Source organism: Malaya genurostris, chromosome 2 (genome assembly GCF_030247185.1).
Source record: "Malaya genurostris strain Urasoe2022 chromosome 2, Malgen_1.1, whole genome shotgun sequence".
Taxonomy (NCBI): Eukaryota; Metazoa; Arthropoda; class Insecta; order Diptera; family Culicidae; genus Malaya; species Malaya genurostris.
The window spans coordinates 336703609-336727618 of NC_080571.1; the positions used below are offsets into that span (position 1 = coordinate 336703609).

Sequence of the window (24010 nt, forward strand, 5' to 3'; positions counted from 1 at the left end):
AAATTATGTTGATACGTTGAATGAAACAAGAGAAATTGACGATTAAGAACTCAAACCACTCTTTTCGAGGGTAAGTTTTGAAAAGGTGCCCCATAGTGAAGTAAGACGTGTTCACGTCAAAAACAAAAAAAAAACCATCAATCACTCACCCATCGGAAGTTGTGATGCAGCTGCAGGTTGGTGGTGTTGCAGGTGGCCTGCGACATCGTTCCGATGATGCACGGCAGTTTGGCGGCGGTGGCACTCAGTAGGCAGGAGAACACATCACCGAGCGCGGACGCGTGGTGCAAATTGTCCAGGATTATCACAGCTGGTAGTTCTTCCACGGCACCCTCGGACATCGATGACTGTTCGGCGATGTGGCCAAGATACTGCTGCAGCTCTTTGGAGGATTTGTGGTCAACACTAAAAAGGAATTTAGTTTAGTTTATCATACCATAGTTCACCTATGCGGCAACCTACTTGAAAGTCGCTATCGCTTCGGCAGGATTGTCCCTTCCGGAACGTGCCACCAGGAATTCGGCCAACTTTCTCGCCAGATAAGATTTACCCGTGCCACTTGGACCGCACAGAATCAACCGTCGGTGCTCGGTTAGCAGGGAAATGTACCGGTGCACAATGTTCCGCAGAATCAAACTATCGAAAGCCAAACTACCGACTCCCTGCAGACAAATGTACAAAGTTTTCACATTCCCGATGATGTACCCGCAAGGCAACAGCTCGGGGAATCCCATCTCGGGACCACGTTTCGCCTCACCCAGATGATAGGACGTGATCGAGTCCGTATTCAAGCCCAGATTCGTTCCCGGATCAATTTTTCCTAGATAATCTTTGAAAGTCTTCCTCACAATGTAATCCAAATTCTGCCACGTGGTTTTCCCGGAGATGTACGTGTAAGCAAAGGTGAACTCGTTTGGACTAGAATTGTTAACCTCGGGCGTGCCTGAGAACGACTTCCGACTCTTGTCACCGTTCTCGGCCGCTGATTTCCCATTCTCTCCATCCTCCGGCGAGGAATGGTAATAATTATCACATTCGTTCATCTCCTCCGCATACTTGGGGAATGATTCCGGCTGTCCGAGATAGACGGCAATGGCAATCTTTTTCCCATCGACCGGATCGGCCACGTCCTCCGCTGGAGTGGTCAGCATCTCGCTAACCATCGCAGCACGTTCAATTGTTGGGGATAGTTCTGCTATTATTGCTGGACTCAAGGGAGCTGGAGGTGGTTCCGGTGCCGGAGCCGGAGGAATATTGTCTTCTTCGGTCTCATCCAGATTTTGTGGCAGCTCAAGCGGTGTCCGGGACATTCCATTGTCCGCTGCTAAACTGTACCGGCGAGGCTCACCCATCGATCCATTGGGGCTGACCTGACCGAGTGACACCTCGCTCCCGGCTAACGATCGGGTTGTCATCATCCGTTGTAATCGCTCGTTACTTTGCTTGAGACTCAGCATCTCCTGGCGCATGTTCATTAGCGTGTCCTTGAGACTTTCTAGTTGCGAAGCCGAACTTAGCGCTTCCAGTCGGATATCGGTCAGAACCAGATCTTTCTCGCGTAGTTGCTTTTTCAGATCTTCCACCACCGGGTTGCCATTCAGCTCGATTGCATCAATTGGTTTAGCTAAAAATAGGTAAGGAAAATCAGTACGTGAAATCGATAGTACTAGATTAGTCAAGACACAAACCATTCTCCACCAACATCACCGTTTTCAACGGACTGCCATTCTTCGTCGGTGACGGTGGCGGCAGTTGCGAGTTTGGTGGCATCTTTCCAGATAACTGTTTGTCACTTCCACTACCACTGGACAGCGACTTTTGATCGTTGCCATTGGTAACATTGTTGTTATTGTTGTTGTTATTATTATTGTTATTGCCATGGTGATGATGATGGTGGTGATGATGGTGATGGGTGTGTCCGTTACCCGCTCCCGATCCTGCTGATGCCGACGTCGCCGTCGTCGTTTGGTCCAGATTCGAAGACTGACTGACGTGCCGATTGGTTTTGGAGATTTTTGCATTGCGAGAGAAGGCCTTGGTGAAGGAACTTCGGAGCTGAAAAAAGGGTTAATCGATTACTAGAGTTAGTTATTTCTTAGTATGATGAGTAATTTCTAAAATCTTAACCCTCACATTCATATAATTTCTGTACGTTCGTTCTGCAGTTCAAGATATTATCCTGTAATTTCAATTATTTAGATTACTGTAAAAAAAATTAGCGTTTCGCAGTCGCACTTCAATATTTTACTCACATTTCTTGTATTTTCCTTTCTGTTAATTCACTGAAATGATACTGATTATTAAAATTCATATTCTTGGATTCTAAGTTTTTAAAATCATTTCTTTTCTTTAGTTGCTTAAATTTTTGGAACAAATTTAAGTTACTGCAAAATTTGATTTTGGAACAATTTCAATAAATTATTGTTTGTTACAATTCGTAACCATTTCTTCAATATATTGTATTTGACTGACATTTTCTTCTCTGGTTTTACATTTTTTTTACCTTCTCCGACTATATTTATGTATTGTTTCTTATTGCTCTTTCTCTATATTTCTTATATTCACTGAAAAATTATTGTTTCAAAATTTCAACTCTATTGGCAACTTCTTGCTAGGTTTTCTAATTGATAAATGTTGCTAGAATTTGTCTCCATTTCGAGTCTACTTTTCATTTTAAGCCTTTCGTTCCATACTTTGATTTGGAATTCAATTTATTATTTTTGGTTTGTATTTACTTGTTCTTATACTCAAAGACCTTACACCGAGCAGTAATTACTAATTTCATATTTCTCGTTTTCATTTTGCTATTACCTATTTCTTGTTTCGTATTTCAGATGTCGAGTTTCTGATTTTCAAAATCTTGTTTTCAATTTGACAATTTAATTTCTCTTATTTATTATACCATGCTACCGTTATCCGATTTTCATTTATCTTGTTTCCTATAGAATATAAACTTTTAATCACAATTTTTTTCTTTTTATTTAAATATTTTATTCCATATTCCCAATTATTTCTCTTTTGCTCCTTTTAGGATCACTTTGTTATCATCTTTCTTTTCCAATTTTATCGCTTATCAATTTTCCCGTATTTAGATTCCAATAGCAACTATGTGTTCATTTTAACTTGTATTTTTCTGAGTATAACCCTCTTAATAACTTAATAACTTATTCCTCTTTTGTATTTTTTTTATTTATTAAATATTTTCATTGTAATATACTGTAAACTATTTATGTCCCTATTTTAGCAAGTCTTTAGTTGTTAGTCATTAATTGTCTTCATGCTGCTTACTTGATGTTTGGCAGAAACTGTTGATTTTTTTTGTTCATTTTGTATTTTTTCCAGCTCCTAATTTCATATTCTTTGAGTTTCGATGCTTCTCGTTTTCTGATGATAAGCAACTTAGCACTTATATATTATTAACCCCAAATTTGTGTGAACCCCCAATTTGTGTGAACAGTTTACTGTTTCTTATTTTCTGTTTTCTAACACTTTTTTTATTTTTCTCGAGCTCAGTTCAGAACTTTTTCCTTATAATTGTTATTGTTTAGTAGTTTAAATTTTCTACACAAATTTTCTGAATTATTTGTTGCTTCGTTCCTCTTGTTTTTTGTTTTTTCTTATAATTTATTTCTTATTATCGTTATCTCCATACAATTTTATTTCTATTGAATTTCTAACAAATTTAATTTCAATTCTGTTATTATATTTCGAATTTTTCATATCGTTCATTCCGATTTTCCGATTTGCTTTTATACTGTTACCAAAATTAAGTAACCCAATTTTTTCTTTGCTTTATCGTGATTTATTTTTGTTAGTATTTTGCTTAGTTTTTAATTATCATTAAAATTTTCCTATTTCATTATTTCTATTTCAAATTTTTTACTTTTTTCCTAATTCCTTTTAACTATTACTTTCTTCCTTCTATTTCCTATTTATCGTATTTTTATTTCCGAATCTACATTTTCCATTTCCTGTTTTCTATTTTCCTATTTTCCTATTTTCCTATTTTCTTATTTTCCTATTTTCCTATTTTCCTATTTTCCTATTTTCCTATTTTCCTATTTTCCTATTTTCCTATTTTCCTATTTTCCTATTTTCCTATTTTTATATTTTCCTACTTTCCTATTTTATTATTTTCCTATTTTCCTATTTTCCCATTTTCCCATTTTCCTATTTTCCTATTTTTCTATTTTCCTATTTTCCTATTTTCCTATTTTCCAATTTTCCTATTTTCCTATTTTCCTATTTTCCTATTTTTCTATTTTCCTATTTTCCTATTTTCCTATTTTCCTATTTTCCTATTTTCCTATTTTCCTATTTTCCTATTTTCCTATTTTCCTATTTTCCTATTTTCCTATTTTCCTATTTTCCTATTTTCCTATTTTCCTATTTTCCTATTTTCCTATTTTCCTATTTTCCTATTTTCCTATTTTCCTATTTTCCTATTTTCCTATTTTCCTATTTTCCTATTTTCCTATTTTCCTATTTTCCTATTTTCCTATTTTCCTATTTTCCTATTTTCCTATTTTCCTATTTTCCTATTTTCCTATTTTCCTATTTTCCTATTTTCCTATTTTCCTATTTTCCTATTTTCCTATTTTCCTATTTTCCTATTTTCCTATTTTCCTATTTTCCTATTTTCCTATTTTCCTATTTTCCTATTTTCCTATTTTCCTATTTTCCTATTTTCCTATTTTCCTATTTTCCTATTTTCCTATTTTCCTATTTTCCTATTTTCCTATTTTCCTATTTTCCTATTTTCCTATTTTCCTATTTTCCTATTTTCCTATTTTCCTATTTTCCTATTTTCCTATTTTCCTATTTTCCTATTTTCCTATTTTCCTATTTTCCTATTTTCCTATTTTCCTATTTTCCTATTTTCCTATTTTCCTATTTTCCTATTTTCCTATTTTCCTATTTTCCTATTTTCCTATTTTCCTATTTTCCTATTTTCCTATTTTCCTATTTTCCTATTTTCCTATTTTCCTATTTTCCTATTTTCCTATTTTCCTATTTTCCTATTTTCCTATTTTCCTATTTTCCTATTTTCCTATTTTCCTATTTTCCTATTTTCCTATTTTCCTATTTTCCTATTTTCCTATTTTCCTATTTTCCTATTTTTATATTTTCCTACTTTCCTATTTTATTATTTTCCTATTTTCCTATTTTCCTATTTTCCTATTTTCCTATTTTCCTATTTTCCTATTTTCCTATTTTCCTATTTTCCTATTTTCCTATTTTTCTATTTTCCTATTTTCCTATTTTCCTATTTTTCTATTTTCCTATTTTCCTATTTTCCTATTTTTCTATTTTCCTATTTTCCTATTTTCCTATTTTTCTATTTTCCTATTTTCCTATTTTCCTATTTTTCTATTTTCCTATTTTCCTATTTTCTTATTTTCCTATTTTCCTATTTTCCTATTTTCCTATTTTCCTATTTTCCTATTTTCCTATTTTCCTATTTTCCTATTTTCCTATTTGCCTATTTTCCTATTTTCCTATTTTCCTATTTTCCTATTTTCCTATTTTCCTATTTTCCTATTTTCCTATTTTCCTATTTTCCTATTTTCCTATTTTCCTATTTTCCTATTTTCCTATTTTTCTATTTTCCTATTTTCCTATTTTCCTATTTTTCTATTTTCCTATTTTCCTATTTTCCTATTTTCCTATTTTCCTATTTTCCTATTTTCCTATTTTCCTATTTTCCTATTTTCCTATTTTCCTATTTTCCTATTTTCCTATTTTCCTATTTTCCTATTTTCCTATTTTCCTATTTTCCTATTTTCCTATTTTCCTATTTTCCTATTTTCCTATTTTCCTATTTTCCTATTTTCCTATTTTCCTATTTTCCTATTTTCCTATTTTCCTATTTTCCTATTTTCCTATTTTCCTATTTTCCTATTTTCCTATTTTCCTATTTTCCTATTTTCCTATTTTCCTATTTTCCTATTTTCCTATTTTCCTATTTTCCTATTTTCCTATTTTCCTATTTTCCTATTTTCCTATTTTCCTATTTTCCTATTTTCCTATTTTCCTATTTTCCTATTTTCCTATTTTCCTATTTTCCTATTTTCCTATTTTCCTATTTTCCTATTTTCCTATTTTCCTATTTTCCTATTTTCCTATTTTCCTATTTTCCTATTTTCCTATTTTCCTATTTTCCTATTTTCCTATTTTCCTATTTTCCTATTTTCCTATTTTCCTATTTTCCTATTTTCCTATTTTCCTATTTTCCTATTTTCCTATTTTCCTATTTTCCTATTTTTATATTTTCCTACTTTCCTATTTTATTATTTTCCTATTTTCCTATTTTCCTATTTTCCTATTTTCCTATTTTCCTATTTTCCTATTTTCCTATTTTCCTATTTTCCTATTTTCCTATTTTCCTATTTTCCTATTTTCCTATTTTCCTATTTTCCTATTTTCCTATTTTTCTATTTTCCTATTTTCCTATTTTCCTATTTTCCTATTTTCCTATTTTCCTATTTTCCTATTTTCCTATTTTCCTATTTTCCTATTTTCCTATTTTCCTATTTTCCTATTTTCCTATTTTCCTATTTTCCTATTTTCCTATTTTCCTATTTTCCTATTTTCCTATTTTCCTATTTTCCTATTTTCCTATTTTCCTATTTTCCTATTTTCCTATTTTCCTATTTTCCTATTTTCCTATTTTCCTATTTTCCTATTTTCCTATTTTCCTATTTTTATATTTTCCTACTTTCCTATTTTATTATTTTCCTATTTTCCTATTTTCCTATTTTCCTATTTTCCTATTTTCCTATTTTCCTATTTTCCTATTTTCCTATTTTTCTATTTTCCTATTTTCCTATTTTCCTATTTTCCTATTTTCCTATTTTCCTATTTTCCTATTTTCCTATTTTTCTATTTTCCTATTTTCCTATTTTCCTATTTTCCTATTTTCTTATTTTCCTATTTTCCTATTTTCCTATTTTCCTATTTTCCTATTTTCCTATTTTCCTATTTTTATATTTTCCTACTTTCCTATTTTATTATTTTCCTATTTTCCTATTTTCCTATTTTCCTATTTTCCTATTTTCCTATTTTCCTATTTTCCTATTTTCCTATTTTCCTATTTTCCTATTTTCCTATTTTCCTATTTTTCTATTTTCCTATTTTCCTATTTTCCTATTTTCCCATTTTCCCATTTTCCCATTTTCCTATTTTTCTATTTTCCTATTCTCCTATTTTCCTATTTTTCTATTTTCCTATTTTCCTATTTTCCTATTTTCTTATTTTCCTATTTTCCTATTTTTCTATTTTCCTATTTTCCTATTTTCCTATTTTCCTATTTTTCTATTTTCCTATTTTCCTATTTTCCTATTTTCCTATTTTCTTATTTTCCTATTTTCCTATTTTCCTATTTTCCTATTTTCCTATTTTCCTATTTTCCTATTTTCTTATTTTCCTATTTTCCTATTTTCCTATTTTTCTATTTTCCTATTTTCCTATTTTCCTATTTTCCTATTTTCCTATTTTCCTATTTTTCTATTTTCCTATTTTCCTATTTTCCTATTTTCCTATTTTTCTATTTTCCTATTTTCCTATTTTCCTATTTTCCTATTTTCTTATTTTCCTATTTTCCTATTTTCCTATTTTCCTATTTTCCTATTTTCCTATTTTCCTATTTTCTTATTTTCCTATTTTCCTATTTTCCTATTTTCCTATTTTCCTATTTTCCTATTTTCCTATTTTTATATTTTCCTACTTTCCTATTTTATTATTTTCCTATTTTCCTATTTTCCTATTTTCCTATTTTCCTATTTTCCTATTTTCCTATTTTCCTATTTTCCTATTTTCCTATTTTCCTATTTTTCTATTTTCCTATTTTCCTATTTTCCTATTTTCCCATTTTCCCATTTTCCCATTTTCCTATTTTTCTATTTTCCTATTCTCCTATTTTCCTATTTTTCTATTTTCCTATTTTCCTATTTTCCTATTTTCCTATTTTCCTATTTTCCTATTTTTCTATTTTCCTATTTTCCTATTTTCCTATTTTCCTATTTTTCTATTTTCCTATTTTCCTATTTTCCTATTTTCCTATTTTCCTATTTTTCTATTTTCCTATTTTCCTATTTTCCTATTTTCCCATTTTCCCATTTTCCCATTTTCCTATTTTTCTATTTTCCTATTCTCCTATTTTCCTATTTTTCTATTTTCCTATTTTCCTATTTTCCTATTTTTCTATTTTCCTATTTTCCTATTTTCCTATTTTCCTATTTTCCTATTTTTCTATTTTCCTATTTTCCTATTTTCCTATTTTCCCATTTTCCCATTTTCCCATTTTCCTATTTTTCTATTTTCCTATTCTCCTATTTTCCTATTTTTCTATTTTCCTATTTTCCTATTTTCCTATTTTCCTATTTTCCTATTTTCCTATTTTTCTATTTTCCTATTTTCCTATTTTCCTATTTTCCTATTTTCCTATTTTCCTATTTTCCTATTTTCCTATTTTCCTATTTTCCTATTTTCTTATTTTCCTATTTTCCTATTTTCCTATTTTTCTATTTTCCTATTTTCCTATTTTCCTATTTTCCTATTTTCCTATTTTCCTATTTTTCTATTTTCCTATTTTCCTATTTTCCTATTTTCCTATTTTTCTATTTTCCTATTTTCCTATTTTCCTATTTTCCTATTTTCCTATTTTTCTATTTTCCTATTTTCCTATTTTCCTATTTTCCTATTTTCCTATTTTCCTATTTTTCTATTTTCCTATTTTCCTATTTTCCTATTTTCCTATTTTCCTATTTTCCTATTTTCCTATTTTCCTATTTTCCTATTTTCTTATTTTCCTATTTTCCTATTTTCCTATTTTTCTATTTTCCTATTTTCCTATTTTCCTATTTTCCTATTTTCCTATTTTCCTATTTTTCTATTTTCCTATTTTCCTATTTTCCTATTTTCCTATTTTTCTATTTTCCTATTTTCCTATTTTCCTATTTTCCTATTTTCCTATTTTCCTATTTTCCTATTTTCCTATTTTCCTATTTTCCTATTTTCCTATTTTCTTATTTTCCTATTTTCCTATTTTCCTATTTTTCTATTTTCCTATTTTCCTATTTTTCTATTTTCCTATTCTCCTATTTTCCTATTTTTCTATTTTCCTATTTTCCTATTTTCCTATTTTCCTATTTTCCTATTTTTCTATTTTCCTATTTTCCTATTTTCCTATTTTCCCATTTTCCCATTTTCCCATTTTCCTATTTTTCTATTTTCCTATTCTCCTATTTTCCTATTTTTCTATTTTCCTATTTTCCTATTTTCCTATTTTCCTATTTTCCTATTTTCCTATTTTTCTATTTTCCTATTTTCCTATTTTCCTATTTTCCTATTTTCCTATTTTCCTATTTTCCTATTTTCCTATTTTCCTATTTTCTTATTTTCCTATTTTCCTATTTTCCTATTTTTCTATTTTCCTATTTTCCTATTTTCCTATTTTCCTATTTTCCTATTTTCCTATTTTTCTATTTTCCTATTTTCCTATTTTCCTATTTTCCTATTTTTCTATTTTCCTATTTTCCTATTTTCCTATTTTCCTATTTTCTTATTTTCCTATTTTCCTATTTTCCTATTTTCCTATTTTCCTATTTTCCTATTTTCTTATTTTCCTATTTTCCTATTTTCCTATTTTCCTATTTTCCTATTTTCCTATTTTCCTATTTTTATATTTTCCTACTTTCCTATTTTATTATTTTCCTATTTTCCTATTTTCCTATTTTCCTATTTTCCTATTTTCCTATTTTCCTATTTTCCTATTTTCCTATTTTCCTATTTTCCTATTTTCCTATTTTTCTATTTTCCTATTTTCCTATTTTCCTATTTTCCCATTTTCCCATTTTCCCATTTTCCTATTTTTCTATTTTCCTATTCTCCTATTTTCCTATTTTTCTATTTTCCTATTTTCCTATTTTCCTATTTTCCTATTTTCCTATTTTCCTATTTTTCTATTTTCCTATTTTCCTATTTTCCTATTTTCCTATTTTTCTATTTTCCTATTTTCCTATTTTCCTATTTTCCTATTTTCTTATTTTCCTATTTTCCTATTTTCCTATTTTCCTATTTTCCTATTTTCCTATTTTCCTATTTTCTTATTTTCCTATTTTCCTATTTTCCTATTTTCCTATTTTCCTATTTTCCTATTTTCCTATTTTTATATTTTCCTACTTTCCTATTTTATTATTTTCCTATTTTCCTATTTTCCTATTTTCCTATTTTCCTATTTTCCTATTTTCCTATTTTCCTATTTTCCTATTTTTCTATTTTCCTATTTTCCTATTTTCCTATTTTCCCATTTTCCCATTTTCCCATTTTCCTATTTTTCTATTTTCCTATTCTCCTATTTTCCTATTTTTCTATTTTCCTATTTTCCTATTTTCCTATTTTCTTATTTTCCTATTTTCCTATTTTCCTATTTTCCTATTTTCCTATTTTCCTATTTTCCTATTTTCCTATTTTCCTATTTTCCTATTTTCCTATTTTCCTATTTTCCTATTTTCCTATTTTCCTATTTTTCTATTTTTCTATTTTCCTATTTTCCCATTTTCCCATTTTCCCATTTTCCTATTTTCCTATTTTCCTATTTTCCTATTTTCCTATTTTCCTATTTTCCTATTTTCCTATTTTCCTATTTTCCTATTTTCCTATTTTCCTATTTTCCTATTTTCCTATTTTCCTATTTTCCTATTTTCCTATTTTCCTATTTTCCTATTTTCCTATTTTCCTATTTTCCTATTTTCCTATTTTCCTATTTTCCTATTTTCCTATTTTCCTATTTTCCTATTTTCCTATTTTCCTATTTTCCTATTTTCCTATTTTCCTATTTTCCTATTTTCCTATTTTCCTATTTTCCTATTTTCCTATTTTCCTATTTTCCTATTTTCCTATTTTCCTATTTTCCTATTTTCCTATTTTCCTATTTTCCTATTTTCCTATTTTCCTATTTTCCTATTTTCCTATTTTCCTATTTTCCTATTTTCCTATTTTCCTATTTTCCTATTTTCCTATTTTCCTATTTTCCTATTTTCCTATTTTCCTATTTTCCTATTTTCCTATTTTCCTATTTTCCTATTTTCCTATTTTCCTATTTTCCTATTTTCCTATTTTCCTATTTTCCTATTTTCCTATTTTCCTATTTTCCTATTTTCCTATTTTCCTATTTTCCTATTTTCCTATTTTCCTATTTTCCTATTTTCCTATTTTCCTATTTTCCTATTTTCCTATTTTCCTATTTTCCTATTTTCCTATTTTCCTATTTTCCTATTTTCCTATTTTCCTATTTTCCTATTTTCCTATTTTCCTATTTTCCTATTTTCCTATTTTCCTATTTTCCTATTTTCCTATTTTCCTATTTTCCTATTTTCCTATTTTCCTATTTTCCTATTTTCCTATTTTCCTATTTTCCTATTTTCCTATTTTCCTATTTTCCTATTTTCCTATTTTCCTATTTTCCTATTTTCCTATTTTCCTATTTTCCTATTTTCCTATTTTCCTATTTTCCTATTTTCCTATTTTCCTATTTTCCTATTTTCCTATTTTCCTATTTTCCTATTTTCCTATTTTCCTATTTTCCTATTTTCCTATTTTCCTATTTTCCTATTTTCCTATTTTCCTATTTTCCTATTTTCCTATTTTCCTATTTTCCTATTTTCCTATTTTCCTATTTTCCTATTTTCCTATTTTCCTATTTTCCTATTTTCCTATTTTCCTATTTTCCTATTTTCCTATTTTCCTATTTTCCTATTTTCCTATTTTCCTATTTTCCTATTTTCCTATTTTCCTATTTTCCTATTTTCCTATTTTCCTATTTTCCTATTTTCCTATTTTCCTATTTTTCTATTTCCTATTTCCTATTTCCTATTTCCTATTTCCTATTTCCTATTTCCTATTTCCTATTTCCTATTTCCTATTTCCTATTTCCTATTTCCTATTTTCTGTCTTGGCATTGCATTCCTTTTGTGGAATTTGACCTTTCTGTTTCAATAGACTTCGGCAACAGACTTGCCGATTCTTAGCGTACAGAATCATTGCTTGGCTAGTACTACCATTCTTAATCCTTCCAAGTCAGGGCTCGAACATATGACAACTGGCTTGTAAGACCAGCGCCGTATGCATTGAACCGCCATCCCGGGTTCTCTATTACCTGTTTCTCTGTTCTTTTCCCCTATTTTCGATATTCCAATTACTAATTTTTATTTTCGATTTCCTAATATCTATCTTTTATTTCATGTTTCCTAATGTTTATTCCCTATTTCATTTTTACTTATTTCTATTTCTTAATTTTTTTCATTCCATTTTTAATTCCTTATTGATTATTTCCTATTTCCTATTTACTATTTCCAATTTCGAACTGCATAATTTCAATTTCCTGTTACTGAATGAATTTTTATTTTATTTCTATTTAGTACATACTGTTTTCTATATTCTTCTATTAATTTCTTATTTTCAATTACTCATATTTTATTCTCTTTTTCCTATTTACATTTTTTGTTTTTATTTACTTTTTTTCATTTTTCTATACTATTCGGTATCTTCTTCACTACTAGATTTTGCTTTTATATTCTCATTTTCATTGTTTTGTTATTTTTTTAAATTTTCTTATTTCAATGCAATTTTTTTTAATCCTAATAATTGATCCGTACTAGCTATTATTGCTGGCTCAAATTTTTTAGTATTAGTTCATTAATTGTTATTCACTTTTCTTATTTTTGGTAAGTTTTTGTGCTTCAGATTGTTGATTCCTTGTTTCTACATCCAGATTTTCAATTCTTTATTCTATGTTTGATATTTCTTTACCTAATGTTTAATCTTCCTTACGTTTCGTCTTAGACTCGTCAGTGCAAAGCAGTTCAAATTGATATTCTCTAAATACTCTAGTTGTTAGTTTTTATTTCTAAAACCATACGTTTGGCTCTTGACTCTTGGCTTAACATTTAATAAGTCTATTGATTGTCAATAATTTCTAGCTGTTTTCCATTATTCTGTTTGTTGGTTTCATTTTTTTTCTACATTGTTTCCTTAATTTCAATTCTAATACTTGTTATTTCTTTAACTTTTCGTTTGAGTGTTTGAACAGAATGATTTTACAAAGATATTTTCTTTAATATTACCATTTAATTCTGTTATAAGTGTTATTTCTTGTTTGTTCTTGTTTACTTCTTTGTATCATTATTATTTCAGATGTGATTATAAGGTATCCACATTAATTTGTTTATACTTTCGAAATTTTGAATTCTGTTTACTGTTCAATGCTTTTTTCATGTTCTATTCTTTCATTTTTTTATATGAATGAGCTATTCCGAAATTTCTTATTCTAGTAGTTGTTGATGTTTGGTTTTTCTTTTACTTACACTTTACAAATAACCTCTTTGTTCCATATTAAAACATTTTATTTTACAATGTGAAATTTTCCTAATCTTTATTTTCCAATTAACTCTTTATTTTTTGTATTCTTTTCTTTGGACCTTGGTTTCAATTTTCTTTTTTTTTTTGTCTAGCAGTTTAGAGGTTTGGATTATCTGTGCCATAGCTTCGACTTCGATGCCATTTTCCCATGTTATTTCCGAATTCCCATCTTGTACTTCATTTTCTGTTTTCTTATTAACTGTTTCAATTCTTATATTACAGTTTCATTTCTTCTTTTTAATTTGTTCTTCAATTTAATATTTCTTAGTGTTTCGTTATTGGTGTCCATGTTCTAGGTTCTTAGTTTTAAGCTCTTCGGTTGATATTTATCTCATAATTTAAATGTTCGTTCGTTTGTTCTTTCTTATTGATCACAGAGATCCGAAATCCAAGTTAGTCAAAACTTTATAAAAAAACGTATAAACGATTACTGAGCTGCTCAAAGCGCCTCTGTAGATGAATTGGTTATCACTTTACCAAACAACCGTTAAATTTTTATCTTGGATGTCTGTTCTCTGTGCTAATAGGTAGCTGCTAATTCAGAATATACGATTTTATTTGTGGATCAAGTTCTTAGTTTCAAAAAGAACTAATGCAACTTATGGCAGTCCTTGGTTTCTATTTCTTAGTTTTTGGTTCTCTGTTTTTAGATCTTAGTTCTAAGATCTTAGTTTTTCATTCAGGTTCCTTAGGTTCTTAAATTCTATGGTACTTAGATTCTTAAGTTATTTAGTTCGTAGGTTTTTAGGTTCTTAGGTTCTAAGGTTCTAAAGTTCTAAGGTTCTAAAATTCTTAGGATCTTAGATTCTTAGGTTTTTAGGTTCTTAGGTTTTTAGGTTCTTAGGTTCTTAGGTTCTAATTGAAATATCTTGATTTTTTAGTTGTTAGTTCTTAGGTTCTTAAGTTATTTAGTTCGTAGGTTTTTAGGTTCTTAGGTTTTTAAGTATTTAGGTTCTTAAGTTCTTAGGTTCTTAGGTTCTAAGGTTCTAAGGTTCTAAGGTTCTAAGGTTCTTAGGTTCTTAGGTTCTTAGGTTTTTAGGTTCTTAGGTTTTTAGGTTCTTAGGTTTTTAGGTTCTTAGGTTCTTAGTTTCTTAGATTCTTAGGTTCTTAGGTTCTTAGGTTCTTAGGTTCTTAGGTTCTTAGGTTCTTAGGTTCTTAGTTTAGTCTTTTAAGTGTTTTTCTTCAAATTTGATGTATATTTTGTTGAATTTTATTTTTCATTTCTAGGTTTTCGTTTCAAGCCCTTCTACTTACCCATCCCTTCTTTTTCTTTTTGTCCTGCGCCGAACAACCAGAGCTGACAGAATTCAACGAGCACATAGAGTCGGAGCTATGGTGCCTTTGCATTTCCGCGCCTGGTGGCAGTGGCGGCGCTGTCGTCGTCTGATCTGTGTTCTGCAAGAAAAATTGCCGATCAGAACGAATCGAATCAATCAAATGCTGCGCCGGCTACTTACTCCGTTTCCATTGACCTGCCCGTTAACTTGTACGCCCATACTCTGCATATGAGCGGTAGTTAGGCCAGCCTGGATCGATTGCTTCCGCAGCAGTTCAATCGTTTGACGCATGTCTAGGATTTCGCTGTCCTGTGAAAAAAAATAGACAATTGACATGATCAGACAAGACTCCGCGGAGGCGGTGGGTGGTTTGGTTTTCTGGAGAGTAATTAAGATTTGCAGCGTTGTCTGTCGTAGGATCTGATCCGGTGGGACCCGGCTTACCTTCTTCTCCGTCGTTGCCGTCAGCATTTGCAGCCGCTGGGTCATGTTGGCTAGACTTTGTTCGAATGCCGCTACGACGTGCGCCTGGAAGTAGGATGAATTGAAGAAAAAAAAAACATCAATTAGTCACTGCGATAATTGCCGTATTTGGGTTCGGGAGGTTTTCAAACTACTAATGGAACAAATGAGCATGCGTAATTTACTGGGCATGATGGTTTTGCGACTGGGAATCCATTAGAGAGAGAGAGAGAGAGAGATACAGAGAGGTCTAATCGGTGGAAGCCCTCCGAATAAAAACATCGAAGTAGACTGTTAAAAGTGCTCCATTCAAATAGCTCGGTATTTTATTTTTGCCATCCATTAGTTTGACACAATGAGCAACAGCAACAACGAAGCAGGCCTTGACGGAGCCAACCTGGGCGGGTGAGCTTTCGGTCTATTGGATGAACTGCAAGCTGCATGATTTATGTTTATTGAAATGGAAAAATTTATTTCCGATTTGGTTTCATTCGTAATGACTCTGGTGTGATTACTCATCGGTGGTCGTTCGGAATATTGGTCATATCTCATCTCTTACTGGAGGACGTCCTGTCCTGCGAACAATAGAATCAGCTTTCACTCGATTAATATTGATGGATGCGCTTTTATGTGTCGGATGATGAGCTTTTTTTCGCTTTCTTTTTCTTCTTCGAATGAGTGAGATTTTACGAGACACTTCGACACCAGCGGTTTGATTTATGCCTTTGTTTTATGGTGATTCTTACGGTGTGCATTCTTCGGTAGGGAAAAGTCGTTGAACTTCATTGGACATTTTGGTTTGTATCAAACTAGCTTTCGAACTTTGACGCACAACCAGCGAAGCTGGCATTTGACAGTAATCAGAAACAAGTAGGCCTAGACCGTGAAACGATTTCTCGTTTTGAATTCAGTTCAGTTCGATGGCTGTCATGCGAACGTTTGTCAGTAAGTAAATAAGTAAGTCAGTTTACGAAGCCAGTTTGCCTGCAACTCGCCCACCGAAAACTCTGAAACGGTGGTGGTTACCGGACAAGAAACCGGAGGCAATTGTTTACACCGAAAACACTCGACGAGACACGTGCCGCCGAGGTCGTGTGCGGTGTTGAAAAGCAAGTGGCTGCCAGTAAGTAAAAGTTATCAAATATTTCGCTTTCCTCATCTTTCCTCGAGAGGTTTCTTTCTTCGGCGGTGAGTCAAATATAATCTCTACTTTTCAGTACGCCTGTTCGTGGAGCGTTAATTCCTGGTTCGCTGAAGGTTAATCTTATCAACTTTTGAAATGTGATAAAGTTCGTTTCCTGGAAATTGGATTACGGCGATGACCTGACGTGAATTTTAATTCTAATTATGTCTGGCAAGTGCGAGCAAAATTGCGAGCTTTGATAATGATCCAACTGTTGCAGTTTCGCCTTTATCTAACATCAAACACCATTGCGCCGGAGCTGACAGAGTGCACTTTCTACCAGTAGACCAGCGTCCCGATCCGCGCGGCTAACATCAAATGCCGCGCACTGCTCCTGGTTTGCGGAGATTGCGTGAGCGATAAGTGGCCGGTCGTGATTCGCCCGTGTGCCTCCGGATCCTGGACGACAGTTTACAAAACCTGTCAATTTTCTCGTTGAAAATTGCACAAAAATATGTACAAGCGAATCAACCGATGCGCAAAAGGTTGGGAAAGTGCAACTTAACTACGCCTGGTTTTTTTTTTCTTCTTACTCCTTTAATGCGCACCGCGCTTCGCTCGGAACAATCAAACAACAAGCAGGTAAACAAACGAGCAAACAAGCACTTCAGTATCAATGCCGCAGCATGTCGTCACAGTTTGGTTCGGTTCTGAGATTGACAGAGAAAAAGAGAGAGAGAGACAGAGAAAGATGCAATCCGATGATTATGACGAGCGGAACGGAATCGAAAGCAGCCGCCAGCCAGCAAGTCTACAAGCATGAAGATGATGACTGCAAGCCGTCGCACAGTGGTCCAAAACTGAAAAAAAACGGTCAAAAGTCTGTACTGACTTTCACTGATTTTTAAGAGCTAACGTGTCTTCGAAGAAGTTTTACAAGATTAGAAAGAGTCTATCAAAATTAAGCTATCCACATTGACTTGTGTTGTATGCATGTATTTGTGATAGTTTTTTATGGTCAGATCACAGCATGCTGTGCGTTTGGCTTTCAGCGTTCGTTTGTTTACTTGTTTGTGCGGTTGAAATTCTGCGTTTTCAAAATGTCGCGTATTGAAAAGGAAGTGAAAATTAAGGTTCTGGACACATGGCTAAGTGCGAAGGGTATTACTATGCGAAAATTGGCGAAGCGGTTTGCCAGTGTTAAAACCATCATTAATAAGTTTGGGCAACACTATTCTTCGGATGAGCTATCAGGAAGAGGCAGAAAACCCGATTCTTACAACCCGAAACTGGACCAGAAAGTGGTATCTCTAATCATGAAGAACAAATCAATGTCAATACGTGATTTTGCAAAAACAGCAGGAACGAGTGTTGGAATGGTCCAGCGTATCAAGAGGCGAAATCACCTAAAGACCTACAAGAAGCAGAAAATCTCGGAACAAAGTGTAAAACAGAAGAAGCAAGCAGCAACAAGGGCCCGGAAATTGTATTCGCGTCTTTTGCAGGGTCCGGATGCATGCGTTTTGATGGACGATGAGACATATGTAAAGGAAGACTCAAAAACTCTTCCAGGTCCACAATACTTTTCTGTTGTCGTTGAGGAGGATGTGAGCGATGCGGACAAGTCGATTCAAGTGGAGAAATTCGGTCGAAATGTACTGGTATGGCAAGCAATATGTTCCTGTGGTTTGAAGTCAACCATTTTTTACACTACCGGAACTATAAATGCAGAAATCTATCGATCTGAGTGTGATTGCTGCCTTCATATAAGAAGCATAGTACACCTCCACTGCTTTGGCTGGATTTAGCGTCGGCTCACTATGCCAAAACCACTCTCTATTGGCTTGCGGAAAAAGGTATAAATTTCGTTGAGAAAAATATCAATCCACCAAATTGCCCCCGGCTTCGACCAAAAACGGCGATGCAACATTTGTCCGGAACTTGATGAAGAGCGTTCGATAAAAAGTGGGAAAATTCGTGAAGGAATAACTTAAATTTCATTCGGTTTTCATGATGCTCAAGTTTAACCTCGTCTAATAAAGGATCAATTTTTAGTTGGAATAAAATATCGTTTTTTTATCATAATTTGCAAGAAAAATTTGTGGATAGCTTATTTTCGATACACTCCTTATAACGCTTCTTTTGAAAGTGGCACTTTAATGTCTTTAATTTGAAAAGTTTTTCACAAAAAAAAATTCTATCTCGTTTCGAAAAAAAAGAACTTTTGAAGTATTTTTGCTGAAGATATGAATAATGTAAAAAAAAAATATTTTTTGAGATATATTTGCTTTATTTTAAGAACAGTTTTTTTGGATTAGTCTACGTAGAATTACCTAAGTATCCACTACAAAGTTTTAGATAGCATTTAAATGAGTAACTTTTTCCAATACTTTTCACAACCTAATCAATCAATTAGGTAATCAATGTTACCTTATAAATCATTACACTCACCCTTATTCTGAATAACGACGTATTGATTTTTCGATCGAATGTGGTTCGATCGAATCCTAGCTACCTTTTATTTTGCTAGCGTAATTGGGAATACAAATGAAATACAGTCGTAAAATCAATACGACGTTATTCAGAATAAGGGCGAATATGTCACTTAGTCGCATTGCATTCGATCAATCAGTATCGTCCAAGTTCTCTGTGTCGATAATTCCTTGCTCTGTATTTTCTTGATACAATTCATATCTACTTAATTTTTCAAATGACGCAATATTCCCGGTTTTTTAACATGTCCAAAAACATCGAGAGTTGAGAAATAACTATTTTTCTGGTATCTCCTTGGAACTACGATTAAAACTCTCACCCACAGTTTGTCCAAACATTCATCTTCTGAACTAACAGTACCATTCAGTCCAATGTATTCCATCTTTATTTCGTCTTTTACTTCGCCAGTAACTTCGATGTAGCAATAGGATTAAAACAAGAAACATATCTCTCCAACGGTGATGAAAGTGATCAGTCTTGCATTTCATGAAGGAATGAAGCATCAAAATTCTTGCAATTTGCTTGAAAAATAAACACAATTTATTTAAACTTCTTGCTTTTTCCAAGAATGCTCTGAAGCGCAGCTTTCACATCATATTAGACGATTATTGGTGGTGTTTTGTAGTTTTCCAGAAATATCATCAGTTATTTGAAAGCCTAATGATGAAAAATTAAATTTAAAGTCTTACAATTAAAATTAAAATCATTATTTTTAGAACTATTCAATCTTTTTCAAGACTACCGCTGAATCAGTCTTTTAAAGCCTATCTGGAAAATCAGTCCTTCTTAAAACTTATGCAAGTTAGGAGTGTATTCTAGAAATCGGCAAAACCGTTCATGTCAAAGAACTGCTGAAAACATGATAGTTGTGCCGAAAGAATTAGTTCTATTGAACCGTTTTTTCGTTTTTCTGAAACTTTGTATGTTTCTTTGAAAATAATATGAGAGCTATAAATTATAATAATGAAATCTTTTAGCATGTGTTCTATCAATAATCATTCTCTTTTGAATACATTTTCGAAGTACGCGAACTTCTACCAGATTCTTCAAACCAGCAAACGTTTTGAAAGACTATTCTATTGAGAAGAATAAAGAGCTATCATTCTACAATAAAGAACTCCAGTTCACTCAATCTTCGAGGAGAACTAGTTCTTTTGGACCGGTCGCGGACTAGTGTATTCCAATACTTTTTTTAGCCTGGTATAGTATAAGGTTAAAAATTAAAAATGAATGAACTAAAGCACAACACTTCTCCCGAAAACCCGATTCCTTCTAACAACCAGTGACGTCTCGTGACTAAATTTACGGGTTGTGCACTGCTAATATGGTATGGTATCAGAACCGTTTCGACGTTGCAACTGAGCCAGCAATTTTTTTTTCAACTGCCATAAGCATAAGCCACTGAAACCTCTCCTGAATGTGTGCATACAAGTTCTCACAGAGTTGACAGTTTGACCAGTTGTGCAGTGCACGAGGTGCACATGAGGACCACTGCTAACAACATATACGATATCCCTTCAGAGTTGGGTTTTGGCGAGAGAACAAAATCCTTCTAGAATTCTTAAAATGTACGTTTGTCACTTTGGTAAAACAACAACAATCTATGCCTTTAGGGACTGAGATTATCTAAATTTGATTCTCCTATCATCGACACTGAACAGACTCTTCCGAACTCTGAAAAACCAGTTTCAGCTGTCAAAGAAGGAAATCAAATACTCCTTGCAAACGGTGGATAAAATGAAAGTCGACAGCTTTGTCGATTTTGTGAATCCTATTGAACAACAAGTATTGTCACAATTTCACATTACTGAGACAAATCTTGGTGAAATTACCCAGCTAACCAGTAAGCATTAATAATGGCACTAAAACAGCCTTTTATGAGCACCAAAAATGCTTATAGCTCTATATCTGAAATCTGAAAACTCATCGGTTGTAAATTAGTTAGAACTCAGCTTGCAGAATGCACACCAGCCATAAATTTTGCCAAAATCGGCTTTAATTTAGTCTCAAGTGCGATTGAAATGCTAATTAGCGATTATTTGCTGTCATAATGAGGCATTAGTATGTGCTTATTGGTTACCGGGGTAGTGGAATCATTAGCTGGCAACTAAAAACACGGCTCCTAAGAATTCTTAAAAAAATTGAAACCCATTATGCATACTTATTCTGAAATTTGAAGACAAACACTAGAACAGGTTCTAAGTGCAAATGACAGTTCCTCTTTCTTTACTCTTTCTTCCGATTGTTACGGTCCTATAGGCAATCCTTCTATCCTACACTTTGCATAGAATAACGACTGAAATTATCTACTTTCGATCTACGCCGTAAAAATTGAAAGAGAAAATAAACAAAGAGAAACTGTCATTTGCACTTGGGATCTTTTCTAATATTGTTCGAGATTTAATAGAAATCCAGCAAAAGCATCCAAATTATCCTTATTTTTCATTATGAGCATTCATTGTGCTGTTAATAATGGCAACTAAGAAAGCTCTTATTTATTTAAAATTGCTGAGGTGTTGGCTCCATTTTCAATGGATTGTGCACCATTGAAGCTGTGAAGGACAATAAGAAGTTTCAAAACTTGTTCCGAACTCCTAGTTCAAACACAAAATGGCCTTCATCTTTTCATTTGTTGTATCAGGAAAATCATGATGCTGAAAATCGTTACTAAGATTAGGACTAGTAAACTTTTTCCCGGATTTGCACTAAAATTCCCGACTTTTCCCGGTTTTTCCCGGAAAAACCAAATTCCCGGTTTTCCCGATTTTCCCGGTCACTTGCCACCCTGTTGAGTACTTCTGTGGTTCAGCCGAGTAACCGGTGAGCTTATGATCCAATGTTTCTCTGTTCATGTCTCGCTTCAATTATCGATCTTTAGTGTGTTATTTCATTCGATTTGAAGCCATGTAATATTCAAATCACACAATTTCACATGTTCTTGAATATAAATTTGTGTGAAATTCGACTCTCCGTTTATGTGCATATTATAAAATGTAAAATCACAAGACATTTTCGAACTGTGTAGCATTCCAGCTTTCAAAGTAATATAGTGTATAACAAGATAATAATGTATATAGATTTTTATTATACATGCTATGCATGTTTGCAAATATATGAAAGATATTTCTATATGAATTTCGAGGAGAAGTGGAACCAGCGACTACCAGTCAGGACTCGCGTAAACACGCATGAACAAGCTCATGCTTGCTTAAGCAAATTGTTGCGATTTGGAATATAGGCCTTGAGATCTATCAACGAAACCGATGACATTAGTGAGTTTCTTTTTTGTAGTCCATACTCATGGTATCACATTCAATTAGTTGGATCATTGTGATGAGTTATGAAATAGTGCTTGTTCATCCAAAAACTACTTGGAGTATAGGCCTTAAGATCTACCAGCGTAATCAAGAGAACTATCACGAACCGTGTATAAATTCCTGTTCGTGATACCACGTGTAAATCATTTGCTTATTGTGAATATTCTAGATCGTCTAAAAACTACCTGAAGCTCAGGCTTTAAGAGCTACCGAAATAACAAAGTGCATTAAAAAACTTAATATACACATTCCGTATTCGCGATTCACTGAAATCATTGGATGACTGAAAATATTATTGAAACAGATCAGAATAGACAAGTAAGCAATATGTAGCTACGTGACTATGAGCAGCATTGAAATACTATACAAGAGCTGCGAATTGTTTGTGTAGATCTTAAGATCTGTTTTCACTGAAGTTCTGTGAAGATGACTGTGAACGTTCCTGGATCAAATCAAAATAGGCAAGTAGGTACTAGGTAGCACCACGGCTATGACCAGTATTGAAAAATTATACATAAGTAGCTGAATGCTCGTGAAGATCTTAACATCTGTTTTCCTTAAAGTTCTTGAACTACTGAGAATATACCTGGAACAGCTATACATAGACAAGTGAGCAATGTGTAGATCTAAAAATATGAACAGCAAACAAAAAATAGATCCTACCGTTTGCAGTACGTACTGTGGCACAGCGTAGTCTCTAAGGACAATACTACAAGTAATTCATGGATCTTGAAATATCTCTTACGGATTTCCGTAGTCTCAGAATATGCTCAGACGGCCCTATATGCTTTTGCGTATGAATGTGGTTAGATTTTTTGTGTTATTTACACTAAAATCGAATGGTATTGAGAAAAACTTTTTTACGCGAAAAATTTGAAATAACGCGATGTTTTACTTAATTCACGCACCCCCGACTTTGCGCGTAAATTGAGGGTCCAGTGTATTAGAAAAAAATCTAAATAGAACTCGATGCACTTTTTCTAGGCCTTTTTAAAGTTAGTTTCAGTTATTGAAAATCCGAAAAATTATCAAAAGTTTAATTTGGATAGGATTAGCATTAAGTTGCATGTTTCGCTTCAGCACAAGATTTCCTAGATAGAAAAGAGGGTAAAATTTTGTATAACCTTGCCAGGAAAGGACAAACCTATGCACTTCCTTCAACAAAAATATGGGATTTTTTTATATTCTTCAATTATTCCTCACCGAACTCCCTGATTGCATTTCGCATGGCTTTTTCACTTACTTCGTCCATTTTTGTCTTTCTCAGTGACAGTCCGCGTTCTGTGCACCATTTGTACACAATTTTTCGACGTTGTTCTGCTGAAAGTCCACGCATTTCGAAACAAACTAATGAAAACGAATAAACAACTGCACAAGTGGTTAGAGAAGAGTGTAAACAACGGGACGCAGCCATAAAAATTGACAGATTCTGAACCATTGCGAAATGGCAGCGGTTTTTGGTTGCGTCCATACTTTCTGGGACAGTCTTTAGTTCTAAAACTTTGCAGAAAAAAAAATTTCTATCTCTTCAGAAAAATAAGTTATGGTTATATTTTTTGTCAATGTAGGCCATGAACAATTAAGTATAGGATTAAATTACGCGGTATATATTTGTAAACAATTTCTTAAAAGCAACTATATGCATTAAAAGAATAGTTTGGCAGCTACGGATTTATGTCCACGTTTTTATTGATTCGAACCACTGTGCGTCGTTGCATTGCAGATTGCACAATGCACAACAGAGTAGATCAATTTCATCTTTCATATTGGATTTCGCCCGATGCCCGATGATTGGGACCGTGTGACAAGTGTCTCGAGTTTACGACGGTCAATTCGAACTGACCACGTGATCTATCTCGATCATGCCAAACCGTCACACACGCTAAGCCTACTGCGTCATTCAAAATCCTCGAAGAACC

General features: G+C 32.6%; 1 protein-coding gene across 5 annotated transcripts in view; it reads right to left on the reverse strand.

The window, feature by feature from the left end:
* LOC131431705 (protein sickie-like) overlaps window positions 1–24010 on the reverse strand; it is a 477836-nt gene that overhangs the window by 13544 nt on the left and 440282 nt on the right. For all 5 annotated transcript variants that reach the window (XM_058597568.1, XM_058597567.1, XM_058597565.1 and 2 more), the window contains 6 exons: window positions 15141–15224; window positions 14877–15005; window positions 14674–14814; window positions 1689–2055; window positions 463–1624; window positions 150–405 (listed from right to left, as the gene is read on the reverse strand). In XM_058597568.1, coding sequence (XP_058453551.1) covers window positions 150–405; window positions 463–1624; window positions 1689–2055; window positions 14674–14814; window positions 14877–15005; window positions 15141–15224 — 2139 coding nt within the window. The remainder of the gene's footprint in view (window positions 1–149; window positions 406–462; window positions 1625–1688; window positions 2056–14673; window positions 14815–14876; window positions 15006–15140; window positions 15225–24010) is intronic.